Source organism: Phascolarctos cinereus, unplaced genomic scaffold, assembly GCF_003287225.1.
Source record: "Phascolarctos cinereus isolate Bilbo 61053 unplaced genomic scaffold, phaCin_HiC Scaffold_726;HRSCAF=1367, whole genome shotgun sequence".
NCBI lineage: Eukaryota > Metazoa > Chordata > Mammalia > Diprotodontia > Phascolarctidae > Phascolarctos > Phascolarctos cinereus.
In genome coordinates, this window is record NW_027556098.1 from 31,001,980 (window position 1) to 31,020,980 (window position 19,001).

The following is a 19,001-nucleotide window of genomic DNA, read 5'->3' on the forward strand; positions in this document are numbered from 1 at the left end:
ATGAGTATTAAACCTCTGCATTTAATTTTTAACCTGAATTGGAAGAAGTACTGCTGATTTGGAACCAAATTATTTCCATTCTTAAGGTTGTAAATTCACAATATTCTCTACCCTAGTCCTCTTTTCTCTGACTCACTTCGGAAACTACACTTCAGGTGGTCAATCTATCAGAGAAAGTTTCGTTTAATGCTATTTCTAGCCACTAGGATGCTGAGGATTCAGGAATATGTAGGTGGGCAAAGAACTAAATTAATTCTTCAGTGCACTGAATTTGAAGTCAGAGAACATGGGTTCAAATCCCAGCTCTGCACTGAGAAGACCTTTAACATGTCACTTGACTTATCTAGAATCCATTTTTCTCCTCATTAAAATCAGAAGACTAGGTTAGAGGACCTATAAAATCCCTTCTAGTTCTGCATCTATGGTCCATTGAACAAATTCTTTAACTGAACATGTTTGTTGCTGTTATAAAATATAATAATTGGAAAAACCAGATGACTTACCCAAAGTGACTGGCTAAATTCATGGAAATGCAAAAGAGGAGGAGGTTTTTGATCATGACAAAGCTAGAAAACATTCCATTGTCCATTCCCAATAAGAATAATAAGTGAAGTGGTTGAATTTTGGGGGAAAATTCTCTTTTCCACCTTGATCCTTAGTCTGGAATGAATAAAAGGAAAAGAACATATGCCCATGAATGTCTTGGTGATAAACAGCTTGGAACCAAACCCTACTGCAAAGAATCATTTTTTAACTATTCATAAATAAAGAAACATTAGGATACATTTTGGTGTCATTATACAAGTACAGTTCCATACTCGTTCCCTCATGACTTTCATTTTCAGTAGGCAATAAAATACAGTACAAAGAAATTAGCATAATGCTTTATTTTTTTCACTTAAACAAAATAAAATACAGAATCATGCTTTTCATTTTTAAACCATTAACCCAAATATTTAATTTTAACCTCTTACTCGTTGTTCACATAATAATTACCCCCAAATGTTCCTCAAATTAAATTCGTGGTATTTTCTGAGAAAGTGATTCTGTTAGTACTTCACTGTTTTTTTTTCCTTTCAAAAATATCATTCCTCCTAAGTGTTCAAAGCCAACTTATTCCTTTTACTGAAAGGTGTCATGAGAAATTTTGGAGAAAGAGGACAAAGGTTACTTTTGGGGAACATTCTAAAGATTACTATAATATAACAACTGCTTATTAGAAAGGTTGCCACTTTCTTGGATGGCTGCCTCAATGACTAAATAACCTAATAAGTGTTATATTTTGGAGAAATCTGTCTCTCGGCTCTGTTTTGATCCCTAATTAACGAGTTAAAGAATTGGAGGCTGTCCTTCTCCTTTTCCTCTTGGTTAGGGACTCAGACCCAAACAATGTGCTTTTCTTCGTGCAATCCAAATCAACACACATCTGCACATACATGCAGCCTGCCTGTTTTCATTGTACTTTGTTCCTGAGACCGCTGATGCCAATTCCCCCAAATGAGGGACCACAATAAAGACTTAAAACCTAAAATGCTAAAAAATACTTCCTAGTGCCTACCCCAAGGCATATTTAAATGCGGAAGGTCTCTAGAGTCAGAGGTCACCTACACCCTGCCTTTTCGCCTTTGAGTCCCCCTTTTACCTGGCATATAACCGGGCATACAACAGCCAGGGGAGGGGAGGTGAAGGGAAGGAGCAAAAAAAAAAAAAAAGGGAGGGGGGTGCCTCTTTCTCTTCCAGCATCCTCTGCACTAGGTGCTGAAGGAAAGAGGTAAGGAGCCCCAGGGGGTCTCCAGATCGCTGCGTAAGCTCTCTAGCCGGGAACACCATCCTCGTGTGTGCCAGGGTGTGTGGAGGTGGGAGGGAAGCGGGAGGAGGGTTGCGGAGTCGGAGCACTGAATCCACTCCAGCCTTCTCTTTTTGCTAACTCGACCCCTGCTTCTCCCTCCTGGGGGAATTTCACTGATCTTCAGATAATCTACCCCACCTTTGGATTTTTCCCTCACCATTCCTTTCTTTTCTCACTTCCCTTCACGGTTCCCTACCTAGTTCCAGATCTCCCTTTTCCTCTGCATCTCATTGAATTACTCAGTGTTATTTTTTCCATAGGTTTCCCTCCTTGCAAATCTCTAGTCTCACCAATATGCAAAGGGCGGGTAGAGGCTCCACAGCCAAAGCCTCTGCCAATTGATCCGTGGTTATCTGCCCCTTCGGAATCACACTGCAATACACCAGGCTGCACCTAGTCCCAGCCTCCCATCCTCAACTCTTAAAAAGCAAGCAAGCCAAAAAAGGGAAAACTTACCCAGGTGCCCCGAAGGGAGGGCAAGGGAAAGGAAGGAGGGAGGTCGACAAATTCAATAAACGCATACTATGGGCTAAGCTCTGGGAGATATATAAAAGATAAAATAAGCAGTTCTTGGCCATAGCCCTTTGCGCGCTAAATACACACCTCTACCCTCAGCACTTTAAACATCAAGGGCACTAGAGGCGGGGTGGGGGTGGGGATGTGGGGGGCAAGAAAAGATTGGTATTTCCAAGATCTACACCCCCTCCAAATAGTACCCCTCCCAGCCTTTTCTCCCTCTGCAGCTGCGGTCTCTGGTTTGAGGGTGGTGGGCAAAAGCAACCCCTTTAGAAGCGGCTCCGCACCTCGGTAGCAATCCAGCAGCTTTATACCCCTCATTCAGTGCGGGCTGCGCTATCCCCTGTCCTATCCCTCTTCCATGCCCACTCTCCCATCTCTGGGATCTGATATGCCCCACGGAGTCTGGCTAGGCAAAGTTTGCACTCTTCCCGGGCTCTCCCTGGCACCGGGTTCCTTCCTTCCGTCAATTCCCTTCTCCCTCTACCAGATACTGCTCTGCTCCGGGCTCTAGGCACTTCCCAGTAGGAAAGGCGACACATTGTTCCCTCTGTCTGGGGTCTGTCTCTCCCCAATTCAAAAACACTTCAGCCAGCAGTGGCTGGGCTCTCTTCCCCAATCCCAAAGGGTCATTTGCTCCCCTGAGAAGAAGGCTGAGAACCTCCCTCCATCCCGTGCCCTTCCCATCCTCGCAACCCCCCTCATCTCTTCCCCATAGGGTCGAATCGTGTCCCACCCCCGCCCCCCTTCAGTATCTCCTCCACACTGAGCGGCTCCCCCCGTCCCCCCCCCCCGCCCCGCTTACCAACTGCGCTGGACATGGGAAGAGAGGTAAGTAGATGTTCTGCAAATGCCTTTTTCTCCCCTTCCCCGCCCCGTACTCTTTTGCTCCCCAACCCGAGCTGCCTGGTGCAGATGTCTCAGTTGTCACCAACACATACTGAATCTCTTGAAGTTCCCACCGCTTCCCCAAGTGGAACGGGATGGAGGGAGGGTACGCTCACCAGCTCTCTGCCTTGGATCCCAGCGGCTCCCTCCTCAGCTCCTCCTTCCAGGATGCACTGCTTCCCTCTTGCAGATTTCTCTTTCTCCCCCCCCCCCTCCCCATATACACACTCTCTTTTCTCTTTCTCTCTCTCTTACCTCTCCTAAGCATCCACATGTCGTCTTCTTAGGGTAGCGTAACGTTTGGATGCAGCTGTATCCCAGCAGAGGCCGCCACACACTCAACAAATGGGCTGGCAGGCCAATACTGTATAAAGAAGAGTCAGATCTCTTTATTAGAGGAGGAGCCAGGAGTGTCAACAGTAAGTCCTCTTTGGGAAGGGTTCGTGGTACCTCTCTTCAAGTAAAAGAATGGCCTTGAGTGACATTTTTGGCTAAGACTTCTAATGATGACAAGTCGAGGATATACGTAGGAATGAAGGGAGAGAAATTCACTAGATGTGAACTGAAGCTGTCACCCAGGCACTGCAAAGATCTTACTAGTGGCAGAGGCCAGAAGGAGGCCATTGCGACACCACAGGATGCTTGCCCAAGACTTTCCTAAAATTTAAACTATCTTTTCGCTCAGATTCTACTAGCTTTCTGTACCTCTGTGTCTGAGTCAATAAAATACAAGTTTATAAACACTTTTTCTGCTCCTTAAATAGTACTATCTTCGTTAACTCCAAGACAGGTAATAAAGTTGACCTGGAGTAAAATTCTTAGCAGTTGGTGCCCATTTTAAGCGATTTGTGGTTTCCTTATTTTTCTATCTCATAAAACTGAGATTTCTACAATAGGAGGAAGCATGTGAATAATCTTTTCATCAGTATTGGGGTTCAGAGCACCTAAAGGCTGTTGAGTCATGCTTTTGCTGCTAACTATGCTATTTGCTTCTATTTAATCACCTTTTGCCTCAGTGTCCTGACTTATAAAATGGGAATGCTCAATGAATAATGCTTGCCTCCTGCCCAGAAAATGATGGAGAAAGGGAAGCATACTAAGAATGATGTGATAAAAGGGAATATTAAATGAATATAAAGGATCCTTCTCAAGAAATTGATTTAAAGTGCTCCCACATATGATCAAAGCCTTCAACATTATGAAAGCAAAAATGGCCAGCCTTTGGCTCTACAAGCATCTGGTGAAAATACAAACAGCATGAAAAAAAATGCTCCAAGATTGTGCACAATTCTTCAGTATTTTTATATAAATTTTGTGAGGATATTTTTTATCTACTGCTGACATTACAAGTGTAGCTTATGTTGTTACAGAAAGGCAGGAGTTTTTCTGTTATTTTTTTTATACCATTCTAATGTAGAACAGCAGTAGATCTTTTGTTGTATGTTTAATAATCTATATACTTAAAACAGAGCACTTGTCAATGTCATTACTTCCTCAGATAAAATCCTGTAACATTTCACTGTCTTATTGGATATGCATGCCAAGAATAGAGCATATGAACATGAATGTCTAAAATGCACAATTTGTGCCCTTGTGAGTTTGCATGTATTCACAGCATGCAATAATTAGTATCTATCAATGCCAAATTAAATTAATATGTAACCAGTGATAGCTTTGAAGGCCTCCCAGTTCTAAAATGCGCAAATCAAACAATTGTTATTATCTTCTCCTTTTAAATAATTTTAGAAGTGGGCAATGGTAGAGGGAATTTCCTTATCCAGACTTTACTAAGGAAAACACATGTCTGGATAAAAAAAAAATAGACCTGTGTGCTTGTGGGAGGGAGCTGGTGAAGAAAAGAATGAATGAAAAAAGATTTTTTTAAAGTGTTTAACATGTGTTAGGCAGGTACTATTAATACAAAACACAATGCCATCCCTGCACTTGTATTCTAATAGCTAAAGATAACATATTTGAGGAATGGTGGCCTAGGAGATTAAGTTTGGTCAAGGAAGTTACAAGGATGTTGAATGCAGTCATAGGGCAATTGGAATATCATTTTTTTTCCAGGAATGGTAGTATTGATTTGACTGTTGTTACCAGAGCTGGATATGGGGTGTGTGTGTGTGTGTGTGCGTGTGTGTGTGTGTGTGTGTGTGTTTTGAGGGAGGAGGGATAGGTGCTTTCATGGCATGATGTGAAGACACTCAGGGAGTAGAAACATTAAGGGTATGCTCAAACAAAAATGGTGAAATATCATTAGTTATAAAACCAGGCACCCAAAGAAGAAGATTCCTAATTAAGATAAAGGTTTCATTGACAGTCATAGCCATAAAAACAAGAAAATACAGGACATATAACAATATTTAATCTTATCAAACCTAAACAACCTCATTTTTCTCATCAGTGAGATGAAGAATATAGATTAGGTCGAGTCAATTCAAAAAGCACTTATTAAGTGTCTACTATGTGACAGGCACTGTGCTTAGTTCTAAGGATGCATAGAAAGGTAAAAAAACTACCTACTCCCCCTCCCCCGACAAGGAGTTCACTATCTGATGGGAGAAGACAACATGCATGAAACTATTTACAAATAGGATGTTTACTGTATAAATTGGAAATAATAACAGAGTAAAATCTCTAAGGTTAAGGATTACTGGAAAAGGCTTCTTGGAGACTGTGTGATCACTAAGGTCTTTTTGAGGTTTAAATTCTAATATCCTATAATCTATAAAGTGTTGGCATTTCAGGATTTTTAATTACTAGTGGATTGAAAATCAGATACCATAAAAAGAAAGAGCATTGGATTTTAAAACAAAGAACTGGGTTCAAATCCTGACAACTTTCATTGCTTCCTGTATATATATAGTCATCATTTAACATCTTCAAATCTTTTTTTTTTACTTCTATAAAATGAGGAAGTTGGACTGGATGAATCTAAGGTATCTTGCCATTCCAAGTACAGTGAAATGGAGCTTCAGGTAGTTTGGGAATTTGTGCTGTACTAGTGTCAAAACAAATTTTTAAAAAGTGAATTTATCTTGATTTATAACTTGTTCCAATATAAGGAAAAGGATTTAAGAACAAGAGATTTATACTTGTATCAGTGGGAAGATCTCAAATTAATTCTGAGCAAAATGAACTTTAAACAAAGACACAGAAGGGAGGGGAAAATAAAATTTGAATGCTGATTGTGATTATTTTAGATAAAGCTTTTCCTTGTGTTTTATGCATTTTATCTTGACAGCATTTATAAAGGAAATGAAATTATTACGTAAAAAATATGTATTAACTTTGAAAGTAAGGATGCAATCCCAGAATACTGACTTAATGATAGACAATTTCTATCTCCACAATCTGTTTAATATTAACAAGTGTAAATACAATTTTGTTAAAGTTATTCTTAAGTCAGATATGGTTCTGACAAATATGTATCTAACCAAATACAAGGAAGACATTTTTGGCTGGGAAACGCAATTGAATTTAGCCATTGGTCAAACTTAGAACCTTATAGAAACTTCCACTTTTTGAAGTGGAATAATTTTAAATTCCGTATTTAATGTTATTGCTTGATAAATATCTATTTATTTCAGACAGTAGTTCTTATAATGAGACATCTTATCAGCACCATTCCAATTTGTTATCAGCATTTCCCTCTCAAGCTCACTGTACAGAAAGGTGTATGTTTTAAACAGACCATTAGAGGGCATCATAGTTCCATGTAACCGTAAGCGGTGAGGCTAATTTCTTTACTGGAAAGAAAGCCACTGTGGATTTTAAAATAATGAACTGGAGTTGAATGTTTGGTGCTGTGGGTGGAGCACTTGCCCTAGAACATTCATTGTTTGTATCCATCAGGAGGTGAACAGGCTAGTATCTTGCATACAGTTTGGGGAAGGATGAGTAAAATATAATTTTTTTTTTTGCCAAAAATATAAGTTGTACATGGTTATCAATCAAAGCCATTCTAGCACTCTAGCCATTCTTAATAATCCACAGTATCTGCCATGTTTCTCCTCTCTAGGACCCTCTTGGTCTAAATTTGGCCTTCAGGAAAAAAAAATTAACCAAAAGAAAAGTTATGAGGGGGAGATTTATGCAAGATAGACCCCTTAATATGACACAGATAGCCTTTTATAAGCAGAAGTCTCTCCATGCTTTGGTGTGGGCCTAACGTAATTTTCATGAAACCATACTACTCTGACTCCCTCAGTTTTCTACCCACCCTCCCAACTCCTCATCTTCCCTGTGTCTCATTGGAATAGTAATCCTATATCATAACTGAACATCATCAGGTCCAGGAACACAAACCCTTATCAGGAGTCATGAGATTGATAATGAATAATCAGCCACCATGGACAGAGCAAAGGAAGGGAATAAACCTCAGGTAAAGTTCTTTAAAATAATACAATAGACCAAAAGTGAATGAGCATAATAATAATTATAATAGTTGACATTTATGTAGTACATTACGCTTTTCAAAGTACCTTACATATATTATTTCATTTAATCCACAAAAAAACCTTATGGGGTCAGTGCTATTATTTCCCCCATTTTACAGATAAGGAAACTGTAGCTCAGAGAGCTTAAGTGACCCACTTAGGGTCACAGTCAACCAATCAACAAATGTCTATTGTCTAAGTTTATTGTCTGCTATGTGTGAGACACTGTGCTGAGCAAAGGGCAATACAGTTATAAAGAATGAAATAATGCCTAACCACAAGGAGTTATATTCTACTGGGGAGACAACAACTACAACTACAGGTACAGAATAAATATAAAGAAAGGATAAACATAGATAAAATACAAAGGTTTTAAATATAAGATAATTTGGCAGGGAAGACTCTAGCAATTTGGGAGAGACAGGAGAAGGTTCATATGGAAGGTCATCCTTAAGCTGTATCTGGAAGGAAAGATATCTGTGAAGTAGAAAAGAGGAGGGATTGTATTTCAGGAATGGGGGAAAGTTAGTGCAAAGGCTCAGAGACTGTAGATGGATTCCCTTTTTTGAGGAACAGAAAGGACAGTTTGGCTGTATTCCAAAGAGCAGAGAAAATGGAATAATATATGGTAAGTCTTTAAAGCTGTGTTAGGGACGTCTTTAAAAACTAAACCCTGAGGCATTAAGGAGGCACTGGAGTTTATGGAGTAGGGGAGTGACATAGACAAACTTGTTTTAAGGAAAATCATTTTGACAGTAGTATAGACGAGTTATTTGATGTTTGTCCTTCATTCTCAATGAGGAGCAATGATATCAGGAGGGTGATATCTTGATTTGCTAGTGAATTAGATTTGTTAGTCAAGGCTGTGCAAATTCATCAGCCTCATTCTCTTCTCCAGAGTCATCAAAGTCCAGTGGCAAGTCAAGACAACTGGCAATGACTCTCAAAAAATGGGAGACCTTGGCCTTTTAAAGCTTTTTTAGCTGTTTCAAGTCTCATTTTGTCTGAGGAAATAACCATTCAGTGATTAAAGGCTAGGTAAGAAGTGAAGCAAATGATGGTTTGACTTCTCAAAAGGATCAGTCTGGGAGGGAAAGACGCCCAGAGTTTCTGGCCAGAACAGAAACAATTGCTGTTTACACTCACTCTGACGCATCAAAACCCAAACTATGAGCAAGTGAGACTTGGGCTATTGGCCAATCAGTGAGAGCCAGAGTGATTTGGGTTTAAAGACATAGTCAAATAGCTTCCTTTGAATCCCAATGGGCTTTATCAAAGCCTGGTTTTTCAAAGCTATATTTCAAGAAATTGTAAATGAAAACTACATGAGACAAAAGAGAAAATTGTCCCAGTTTTTCAGGGGAAAATGATAGAATAAATAAGTATGGAAGGAAAAAAAATATAGGAAACATAGAAGGAAGGAAGGAAGCAAATAGCAGTGGGGCAGCCACTGCTACTTATAGATTGTTGTTTATCCTTTGTTCTCAAAAAGGACCAGTGGCATCAGAAGTAGTATAGAGAGCTTGAATGGGAATGAGGAGAAATCTGAGGCAGGAAAACATATTAGGAGTCAATTGAAACATAATTTATATGAGAGTTGATGCAGCATGAACTAAAATGGTAGCTGTGTGAAGAGAGAAAAGGATTGGATAGAGATGTGAATGATAAAAAAACAATGGCAAGATTTGGAAATTGAATTTGTATGTGGTAAGAGGAAATGTGAGAGGTTGAGAATAATGCTGAAATTATGAACTTTGGAGCCTACAAGGATAATGGTGCTTTGAAAAGAAATAGAGAAGTTTGAGAGAAAGAAGGGTTTGAGGGTAAAGATGAGTTCATTTTTGGTCATGTTAAGTTTGAGATATCTCCAGGAATCCAATTTTAAATGTCTAATAGGCAATTGGGGGTGTGGTACTGAAATTCCAGGGAGGGCCTGGCATTGGCACTATAGATTAGTGAGTCATCTGCGTAGAGATGATAATTAAACATACAGAAACTAATGAGGCCGCCAAGAAAAAAATTGTGGGAAATATGAAAAGAAGGTATGGGACACATTGTAACTTCAGGAACACACTAAGGAGATGGAGAATGTGTGGTCAGACAGTTAAGATCTATTAAGTGTCTGATTATGACTCAAACCCAGAGCTTTTTGACTCCAACTCTCCATTCACCTTCAAAAGGACAGAAAAAAAAATAGAGCTCAAAAGCATGCTTGAAGAATACCCATTACATTCAAGTGTATATTCTGAATAAGGAAAGAAAAGGACCCTACCCTTCACTATTGGCACCACTTACAAGGATATGGTTCAGAAATCTGAAGAAGTAAGAGCGTATTTACATTTGGAAGGAAAAAATGGGATTCATGAAGGTCTTCTGAGAAAAAATGACATCTCCTTATAAGTAATCCTTCCTAGAGTCTTGTATCACGTCTTGTACAGTCATGCCCTGAATATGCTCCTAGCTTGTTTTCCCTTTAGTGTGATGATTCAGTGCGTATCTCTTAATCCAGCATTTGTGACTGTTCATTACCGATGTTTCCCATCACTGTTCCTTGGCTACCTGCTGTTTAACTCTCATCCCTGGCTCCCAGAAGATGGAAGGATTATCACCACTTCCCCACGCCCATAGTGGGTTCCTCTGTTTTCCACCATGGAGTGGCCTGCATTTCTCCAATGGATAATAGTGTTCCTCTTTTGCTACCCTCATGCAATCATTTTACTATCTCTTAGAAGCCAGTCCCATAGTTATAGGCCATATTCCGATATTCCCTTATCTTGGTCTTCCTATGACCAGCTCTCAATGCAATGTCAAACCAAGTTTTGTTTTGTTTTGTTTTTCACCTTATTCTCTTGTTCTGCAGTCTACCAACCTTTGTTCTTACATGAGTTTACCCAGTGGTCAAGAGCACACCACCCATCTCAACTCAAAGTGGATTTCCATCTGTGACACCATGTTGATGAAGGGTGGTTCCATAGACATTGGATTATAGATTTAGGGATGAAAAGGAATATAGAAGTCATTGATCCATAGATTCATCATAGAACTAGAACTGGAAGGCCCCTAGTAAGGCAGCTGGCCCAACTCCCTCTTTCTGAATAAATCAGCACTTTCTATTGGACTTGAGGTTTGGCAGAGTTCCCAGGACCCATCCATCACTCTCCCTTCCACACAACTTTTTTTTTGTTTGTTCCAGAGTCCCTCTATAGACAAATGGGTGGAATTGTTCAAAATACAAAAGGCTGTCATCCTAGATTGGATAAGAAGTTAACCAGAAGAGAAGTCAAGTACTTACCTATCATTGTTGTACACAAGAGAAAGAAAATTTTCAGTCCCCATCACATGTATAAAATATGACATTTACTACTACTAATGGGGCAATAAAAAGAAAAAGTTGGAGAAATATTTTTTTCATTAAATAATGAGAAATACATATAATAACATCTAAAATTGTATTTGTATCTCCAAGGCAAAGTAAAATGGAACATTGACACAACTATCTAGAAAATTCAGGACCAAAAAATTGTTACTATATTAAGAAAATTCAATAATCAGCTTAAGGCCTAAGCCTTAGGTCCTGAGTTATTAAAGCTGACTTTAAGGTTCTGCTATTTTCTTGATATGGGAACGCACTCCATAGTCACGTAATGAAATCCCACTACAACTTAGTATTACATCTCTTGGAATTGCTCCATATTAGCAACCTTATGGTCAGTCTTTGATAAGCCTTTCTGAATGAAAATAGATGGGTCTTTGAATTACATGTGTGTGTATGTATGTATGTATGTATATACACACACATACACATATACATACATATATACCTATGTATATATGCATACTTATGTGTTATATACATATGAATATATGCATATGTTTATACATGCATACATACATACATACATACATACATACATACATACATACATACATAAAATAACCATATTCAAAATCTTTTCAGCTTTGGTAATGTTGGTAAAGCTATTGAAATCCAAAGTTACCTCCATACCATGAGCAAGCATCAGAGTTGAATTAAAGAATTAAGTTAAGACTTAAGAATTAAATTTGATTGTTATTCATTTTCAGTCATCGCTAACTCTTTGTGACCCTTTTGGGGTTTTCTTGGCAAAGATACTGAAGTGGTTTGCCGTTTCCTTCTCCAGCTCGTTTTATAGATGAGGAAACAGAGGCAAATAGGGTTAAGTGACCTATCCAGGGTAATACAGCTAGTAAGTATATGAGGCCATATTTGAACTCAGAAAGAGGAGTCTTCTTGATTCCAGGCCTAGCACTCTATCCATTGTGCCACCTAGCTGCCCTAGAGGTACTAGGGAACTACTAACGATTTTGCAGTAGGGGATGCACATGTTTCACACTTCTGACATAAGAATTCTGTGAATTATGGGAACAGATCAAAACAAGAGTTGAGAAACCTAAGTTTTAGATTAGAGTTTACCAAATATCTCTACCCTATGGACTTGACCCACACAAAGCAGATTGATGGTGCAATGGATGGAGCACTGGAATTCAATTCAGGAAGAGCAAAGTTTAAATCCAGCCTCTTAGATATTTAGTATCTATAAGAAGTCATTCAATTGGATTGCCTCAGTTTCCTCTATCTATAAAATAAGGATTAAAAGAAAAGACAAAATATTGTCTTGGAAGAGAGGTGCTCTCTTTGACTTGTAGTACTTGGGTATGGTGGTTCATAGCCTCTGGCTCTGATTAAAGAGCTGTCAGTCAGCCCTTACATGGATATACTTTCTAATCACTTTACCCAAAGAGAAATGAGCTGAGATAGCTGGGAGGTGATCCTGAATAGATGAAGTCCAAAAGTTGGTAATGAGAATCAATAAGTAGCAATAACCATGAGACCATAGGAATCAAAAACACAGTACAGTGCAGAGAAGACCAAAACAGCAAAAGAGAAGGGGGGCAGTAGAGCTGTGTGTAGGAATCTAGTAGAATATCTACTGGGCAAAAAAATAGATATGATAACCTGTTAGGTTACAGTGGAGGCAGGACATCTCTCAAGTGTAAGCTTGGCAGGAGACAATGTCAAAAAACGGAGCAGGACCAGAGTACTTGGGCATTTAGAAGACAATGACAACTTGAGTCATCAGAAGTTTGAATTATTCCCCTATATTTAACTATATATTTAATTATCACTACACACTTAAACTTCAGCCTCCATGTGTGTGCCCCATTCTGAGTAAGCCTTGACTATGAATGTTGCCTACAGAAATGCCCCTTTGTGTGATTTCTGTAAGTTTCTATTCTTTCTCTCTGTGGTTTGCATATTTGTGGAAGGTAATGCCTTAGATTTAAGGTGCTGTTACTTATCTTAATATGTAATTGCACCAAATTTTTTTGAATTAATTGTTGCCTCTGACTTACTACTAAATGCATAAACATCGATAGGAGTTTGTGAACTGTAATTCTTGGTGATATTAAATGGCCTTTCTGTCAGCCTCTCTAACAGTTCTACCCTACGTATTTTGGTTGCTTTTATAATAAAATTGATAGTAACAGCAGCAGTATTTAAAAGAAGGCAGGGTGAACTCAGGATAGCCTTTCTGGTTTCTATATATGTAAGAGTCGTATGATAACAATAGCTTTTCCTCAACAGGAATTTTTTTAATCAATAGATACTACCAGCACAATTATTATCACAGATCTAATTATCATAGACATTTTCACATATTAAGTTTGTTGAAAGGCTAAAGACCATTGTTTCTGACAAGAGGATGTTAAGATATAAAGTAGATTTTCTATTGATTCATGATTTTATTGTCATTTACACATTTTTTCTGATTAAAAATACATTATCAAGCTTAGCAAGCATAGTAATGAACTCATCATTGTCTCTAAAATGTGCTGATCATCTGTTAAACTTCTGAGCTGAAATGATAGCTTTTCTCTATTAATAATAAATGTGTCTTATGACTAGATATTTAATCAAAATCTATTTTGTGGCTTTTAGCTTGTTTAACAATTGAAAGTGAGGAGGACTCTTCCCTGGATTTACTGGAAGAAAAAGTTACTCAAGGCTTACTAACTCTTTAAATTTGTAAAGAAATAATTATTCAAAGATAAAAAAAATGCTCTTGGTATGACTACAGTAAAACCCTTCTGTCTGGTGCATTGTCAAAGAATAGTAGGTGAGTGCTTTCACCAAATGGTTTAGATGTTATCTATTCAGAAGCTAGGAATGAAGAATTCTAATTACTATTTTCTTTCAGGATCAAATGACATAATATTTGTAAAATTCTTAGCACAGTGTCTTCCATATAGTAGGGAATTAATAAACGCTTGTCCAATTCCCTTTTTCCCCCTCTTTTCCCTCTTTCTTTATATTTTTATTTCCCAAACACTTTGATGTAGGCATGTCTAGAATATTTCAACTATTAAATTCCCCACTATGAAGACTATTCCACAGAAGCCCTACTCCAATGACTCACCATGGTGTGAAATAATCTTGAGTTCTGCTTTTGGGCAAAATCATTCTCAGCTTACCCCAAGTTGGAAAGGTTAATGTCCAGACCTAATTACAATACATATTCCTGTTGTCTAGACACCAGGCTATCTTAGTTTTTGGAACCTGATCACTAGCATAGCTGGTTCTGGATTCTATGGGAAAAGATTGTAGAAGAGGAGTATTTGAATTGAATAAGAGAGAAATTGCATAGGTGGCTAGAGAGATTCAGACTGGTGAATTGGATCAGAGATTGAATTTAAAAAAGAAGAATTTTGTGAAACTTGGGATAAATTGAAGAAAATTTGAAAAGAAAAACTATCCAGGCTCAGAAATGAGTCTAGATGCTACTTTGAGGTTGAAAGAAGACGATCAAGGACTGTTAAAGAGATTATAAAAGTTATAGGCATGATAAATAAATGAAAAGCATTTAAGTGTTGACTATGTTCCAAGCACTGTGGTAGACACTGAAGATATAAGTAAAAAGGAGAGTCTCTGACTACAAAGAACTTACATTCTATGGCAAAGAATTGGAAATTGAGAGGATGCCCATCAATTGGGGAATGCCTGAGCAAGTTGTGGTATATGAATGTAATGGAATACTATTGTGCTGTAAGAAATGATGAACAGGCTGACTTCAGAAAAACCTGGAAAGACTTGTATGGTCTGATGCTGAGTGAAGTGAGCAGAACCAAGAGGACTTTGTACACAATAACAGCCACGTTATGCAATGACTAAGATTGTTAATCTGAACCTTTCTCAGCATTATGAGGACCTAAGACATTTCCAGAGGCCTCGGGATGGATAATGCTGTTCACATTCAAAGAAAGAACTATGGAAGTTGAATCGCTATCACTTATTTTTACCTTCTGTTGAGTTTTGTTTCCTCTTTCTGATGGTTCCTCGTATTGGTTTTAATTTTTACTTACAACTTCACTAATGTGAAAATATGTTTAATGGGTATGTAAACGCAAAGCCTATATCAGATTGTGCACTGTCTTGGGGAGGGGGTGGGAGGAAAAGGGAGAAAAATTTTCAACTCAAAAGCATATGGAAAAAATAAAAAAATTTAAATTAAAAAAAAAAGAACTTACATTCTAATTAACTAGAGGAAGACAGTGGTAGAGAGAGTGAAATGGTGGCCAGAGTGTTACTAGGATAAGGAGAGTCTTCAAAGGCTAACTTGTCATTTCTTGGAGTGGTTGGGTTGATTTGATCATTGTTCCTAACCTACAGGTGGGAAAGGAGAAAAGGAAAAAGAATGGGGTATTTATGGAATTATCATATGAAGATGTCCAGGGAACAGAATGTTGTGTCTAGGTCAGGCTAGTGACCTAATGAATTATCAACAAACAATAGTGAATTGTCAACAAAAGATTCAGGGACTAATGACAGGAAATGAAGCATAGTTGGAAATGCAAGTTGACCACAAGAGTATTTCATGAAGATGGCTAGGTAAAAGTGAGTCTGAGTTGGGCTATCTATTGACAATTTTCACCAGCCAGAAGCCAACTGAAGTAGGAAAATGAGAAGGTAGGTGGCAAAGGGAAGAAAGAAAAGTGAAGTGCAACAATTAAGGGATAGACCAAATTGATAGAGTGGATTTATGGGCAGGACAAATAGGTGAAACAAATATTCTAAGAGAGCAGTTATTTGTCCTGCCCCATATGAAGTACATCTTTAAACATTGAAAGAAATGAAAGATATGATTTTTCTGAAAGACCATTGAAAATATGAGAGGTACCACAGGTTTGGAGAAAGGCAAAAATTTTTCTAATTAAAAAAAATCAAAAAGAACAATATCTGGGAGCTATAGACCACTGAGTCTTTGATTCCTGCAAAAAATCTCATATGGATATGTTCTACTTTGTAGAACAGGGCGTGTTTGATTACAGAGTCATCATGCCTTCAAGAACAGTTCACAGTAGACTAACCTCATTCCTTTTTCTTTAAAACAGGATTACTAAACTAGTAGATTAGAGAAATGCCACAAAGATAGTTTGCCGATATTTTAGCAAAACGTTTGATGAACTTCATACTGTTATTGTGGAGAATTTTAACCTATGGCTTACATACTAAACTGATTTAATGTTATGTGTGCTGCATGGCATGACAAAAGTACTAAATCAGACTTACACTCATAAGTGCATGCAATCAAACTTTATTATTCTATGGTATGCAATTATTTATTCAACAATACAAACACCAAGCCCTCTAGGAACAAGTCCCTTATTTGAATCCTAGAAGGCGCAGTAAAAGTGTCCCATAGCAGTGCTCACAACACAGTTTCCTCACTGCCTGGCCAAAGGGCATGTATCTAACATAATTTTCTTGTGAGTTTTAAACTATTATTACTTCCTTGAGCTAAAACAGAGTGCACTAGTCTCAAGTGCAGGGAATATAGAAGTCTATCCTTGTCATGACTCAGGAGCAAGCTAATGACTAGGACCTTTGGTTGGCTTTTGTAACTTTAGGGAAAAACATTAGGTGATGACACTAAAGTTCCAATTGGTCTAATTTGTTTACAACATAATTTGCTTGGTAGGTTAACTACATAAGAAATTGACAAAATTGTCTACAGTATATCTTGGTGGTTTGTTTTCTCTGAGGTTTCACATATGTTTATCAGTTTCTTATGGGGCACATATATATAGTTTGCTAAACCATATCATACAAGTGCTTATATCATTATTGAAAACAACTGAAAGGAAAAAAAGCTAATAGTAAAATTGCTTAATTAGAACATTTCAATCACAAAATGGAGGCTTTAAGCAAAATAGAGTTGATTATGCCAAGTTAACATACTCAGTCTTGCTACGGGAAGATGGAGAATTTAAGTAGATAGAGAACTTGTCAAATGGCCAGATTCAAAGAGATATTAATGGTTTAAGTTAATATGGCAGGAGATCTCCTGTGGAGTACTCTAGGATCTGTGCTTATTCCTATGCTATTTAACATTTTATCAATGATTTTGATAAAGTCATAGGTAGTATATTCATCAAATTTACAGATGATATAAGGCAACAAGGAATAGCTTACATGATAGAATCAGGATTCAAGCAGCTTACAGGATAGAATCAGGATCTACATATCAAAAGGCTAGAATGTAGAACTGTATCTAATAAGATTACATTTTTATATATACATGTATATATACACACATATGCATATATACATGCATATATACATATACACATATATACATACATACACACATACACACACATATATGTACATATACATACATATATACATATATATACATAAATACACACACACACACACACACACACATATACAGGCAGCTAGGTGGAGCCTTGGATAGAGGGCTAGATCTAGAGTTAAGAAGACCCAAGTTCAAATCTAGCCTCAGACCTTTACTAGTTGTGTGACCTTGGGCAAGTCACTTAATCTTATTTACCTCAGTTTCCTCATCTTTAAAATGAGATGTAGAAGGAAATGAAAAACCGCTTCAGTATCTTTGCCAAGAAAACCCCAAATTTGGTCACAAAGAGTCAGAAACAATTGAAATGATTGAACAACAATAAAAAGAAATATAAAATCTTACACTTGATTGCAAAAAAAAATGACCTTCATATACCTTCACAAGTTGTGGAAGTATGATTAGACAACAGTTGTTCTGGAAAAAAAATCTGGAGGTTAATGGACTGTAAGTTCAATATCAGCAGCAAAAAAAAAAAATAGCTAATGCGATCTTGGGCAATATTAAAAGTGGCATAGCTTCCAGGAATGAGGAGGTAATAATACAATATACTCTGCCTTGACAGTCCTTATCTAGAATACTGTGTCCTGGGCACTATGATTTAATGTGGATGATAATAAATTGGAAGGTGTCCAAAGAATGGTAACTAGGATGGTGAATAATCTTGAGTCCCTGTCATATGAAGATTAAGTGAAGTCATTGACCATGTTTAGCTTAGAGAAGATTCAAGGCAGTATAATAGCTGTCTTCATATATTTGAAGGGTGGTCATGTGGAGGAGGGATTAAGCTTATTCTATTTGGATGAGAAGACAACACCTACAATAATGTGTGGAAGTTACAAAAAAGCAAATTTGAGCCTGATGTCAGGGAAAACTTCCTCAAAATTGGAAATGTCCAAAAGTTGAGTGGGATGCTTCAAGACGGTTCCTCACCATCATTCATCTTCAGTTGGAAACTGGTTGACCACTAGTTGGATAAGTTATAGTGGGGATTCTTTTTATAAATGTGTTGTACTAGGGTTCCCTTTTAAATCTTAAATTCTGTGATGAACTGTTTTGACAAAATGATTCACAAATACTAGATATTAAGCCCCTGAGGGCTTATGGTCTGTAACTATGAAGAGAGAATGCACAAAGGTGAAATAATAGAGCTTCAACACAGTGAAGTTATACAAAAGTTGTATGTATACATAAACATACAGACATGCATATATGACAAAGAAAAAATGAAAGACTTTTCATAAGAACAAAGATTATTATATTCTGCTTATCTTTTCATTTAAAAAGTCAGTCACTGACTATTAAAAGATATCCCTCCTGGCTGTTTTTTTTTTATCACATTTTAACTATTTATTCCAATTAAAGCAATCAACAAATATTTTTTAAGCACCCTCTACATGCCAAACACTGAGCTAAACCCTGGTGATACAAAGAGAAAAGAGAAATAGTTGCCTAAGAGCTTACATTCTAGTAAGGGAGAAAACATACCCATATAAACGATCTATCTATCTATCTATCTATCTATCTATCTATCTGTCTGTCTGTCTGTCTATCTCTATCTATCTATATGTGTGTATGACTATATCTGTATCTAGCTATATACACATATAC

At 37.6% G+C, this 19,001-nt stretch overlaps 1 protein-coding gene across 2 annotated transcripts in view; it reads right to left on the bottom strand.

Moving 5' to 3' along the window:
* The window catches only part of GABRA5 (gamma-aminobutyric acid type A receptor subunit alpha5), a 109,425-nt gene extending 105,969 nt beyond the window's left edge, over window positions 1-3,456 (bottom strand). The window contains exons 1-2 of one of the 2 annotated variants that reach the window (XM_020992905.1): window positions 3,370-3,456; window positions 504-660 (exon numbers count right to left, since the gene is read on the bottom strand). In XM_020992905.1, the coding sequence (XP_020848564.1) occupies window positions 504-589 (86 nt within the window). In that variant the 5' untranslated portion in view covers window positions 590-660; window positions 3,370-3,456. The other variant, XM_020992904.2, reaches the window with a different exon arrangement.
* Between the last annotated feature and the right edge of the window lie 15,545 nt (window positions 3,457-19,001).